Source organism: Seriola lalandi, unplaced genomic scaffold, assembly GCF_002814215.2.
Source record: "Seriola lalandi dorsalis isolate HSWRI2012SDOR001 ecotype SW California unplaced genomic scaffold, Sedor1 jcf7180002053214, whole genome shotgun sequence".
Lineage (NCBI taxonomy): Eukaryota > Metazoa > Chordata > Actinopteri > Carangiformes > Carangidae > Seriola > Seriola lalandi.
In genome coordinates, this window is record NW_019523767.1 from 66,004 (window position 1) to 66,866 (window position 863).

Consider the following 863-nt stretch of genomic DNA (forward strand, 5'->3'; position numbering starts at 1 on the left):
GCTCTGCAGTGATCCCCCCTCAGCTCAGACAGGGACACGTTGCTGGGGGAGCCGGACGGACTCATGCCCACACAGTCGGGGTAATAGGCGGAGAGGAAAGGGCTGGCTGGACTCTCTTTAAACAGCGGCGGCAAAATCAGCATCGAATGCCACCAGCTGTCAGTCACCTCCGCCACTCTCTGTCACAACACAACGGCTCGTTGGTTAAAGAGGGTGTCACTTATTCTATCTACCTATCAATCATTCAATCAATCAATCAATCAGTTAAACAATGTAACGCAAAGTGCTTTACAGAATAAAAGCAATAAAAAAAACAAACCCACCACCTCTCACAAACACACAACAACAATAAAATGAGACGATAACAACAGGAAGTGAATCACTGAAGACTGGAGCGAAGAGAACGTCAGAGTGATAAAGATAAAATACTAAAACAGAGGAGATGAATTAAAGTTAGTAAAACTAGAAATAAAAGGAAGGATATTAAAACGCAAATAAAAATAAAGACACAATAGTAAAGATAAAATAATAAATTGAAAAAGAGGAGATGTTTGGAAGAGAGAAAACCAGAAATAAAAGTAAAGAGTATTAAAAAGGAAAATAATCATAGAATAAAAGGATTTCTCAATGACACATAATCTGATTATAATAAGTTGTTGTTTGCAGCTGTTTAACTGCTGGGATAACAAGACAGATGTTAACATCAGCTTACCAAGTCCTCAGGCTGGGAGCACTGGTCCGGGCCCTCAGTCTGTTTGCAGACAAACAAGATTATATCATCATTAATATCATCACCAAAAAAACCATCACTTAGTTAATGGCGTGTTCTTAACTTCCTGTCGACCTTGATGTTGTTGAACTTC

The 863-nt window shown here is 39.4% G+C and overlaps 1 protein-coding gene across 1 annotated transcript in view; it reads right to left on the reverse strand.

The window, feature by feature from the left end:
• Window positions 1–859, reverse strand: part of LOC111651050 (lysine-specific histone demethylase 2-like) — a gene marked incomplete at its 5' end in the record, with an annotated part of 6,584 nt that extends 5,725 nt beyond the window's left edge. The window contains 3 exons of the mRNA XM_087172549.1: window positions 3–179; window positions 713–751; window positions 845–859. Coding sequence (XP_087028675.1) covers window positions 3–179; window positions 713–751; window positions 845–859 — 231 coding nt within the window. The remainder of the gene's footprint in view (window positions 1–2; window positions 180–712; window positions 752–844) is intronic.
• Between the last annotated feature and the right edge of the window lie 4 nt (window positions 860–863).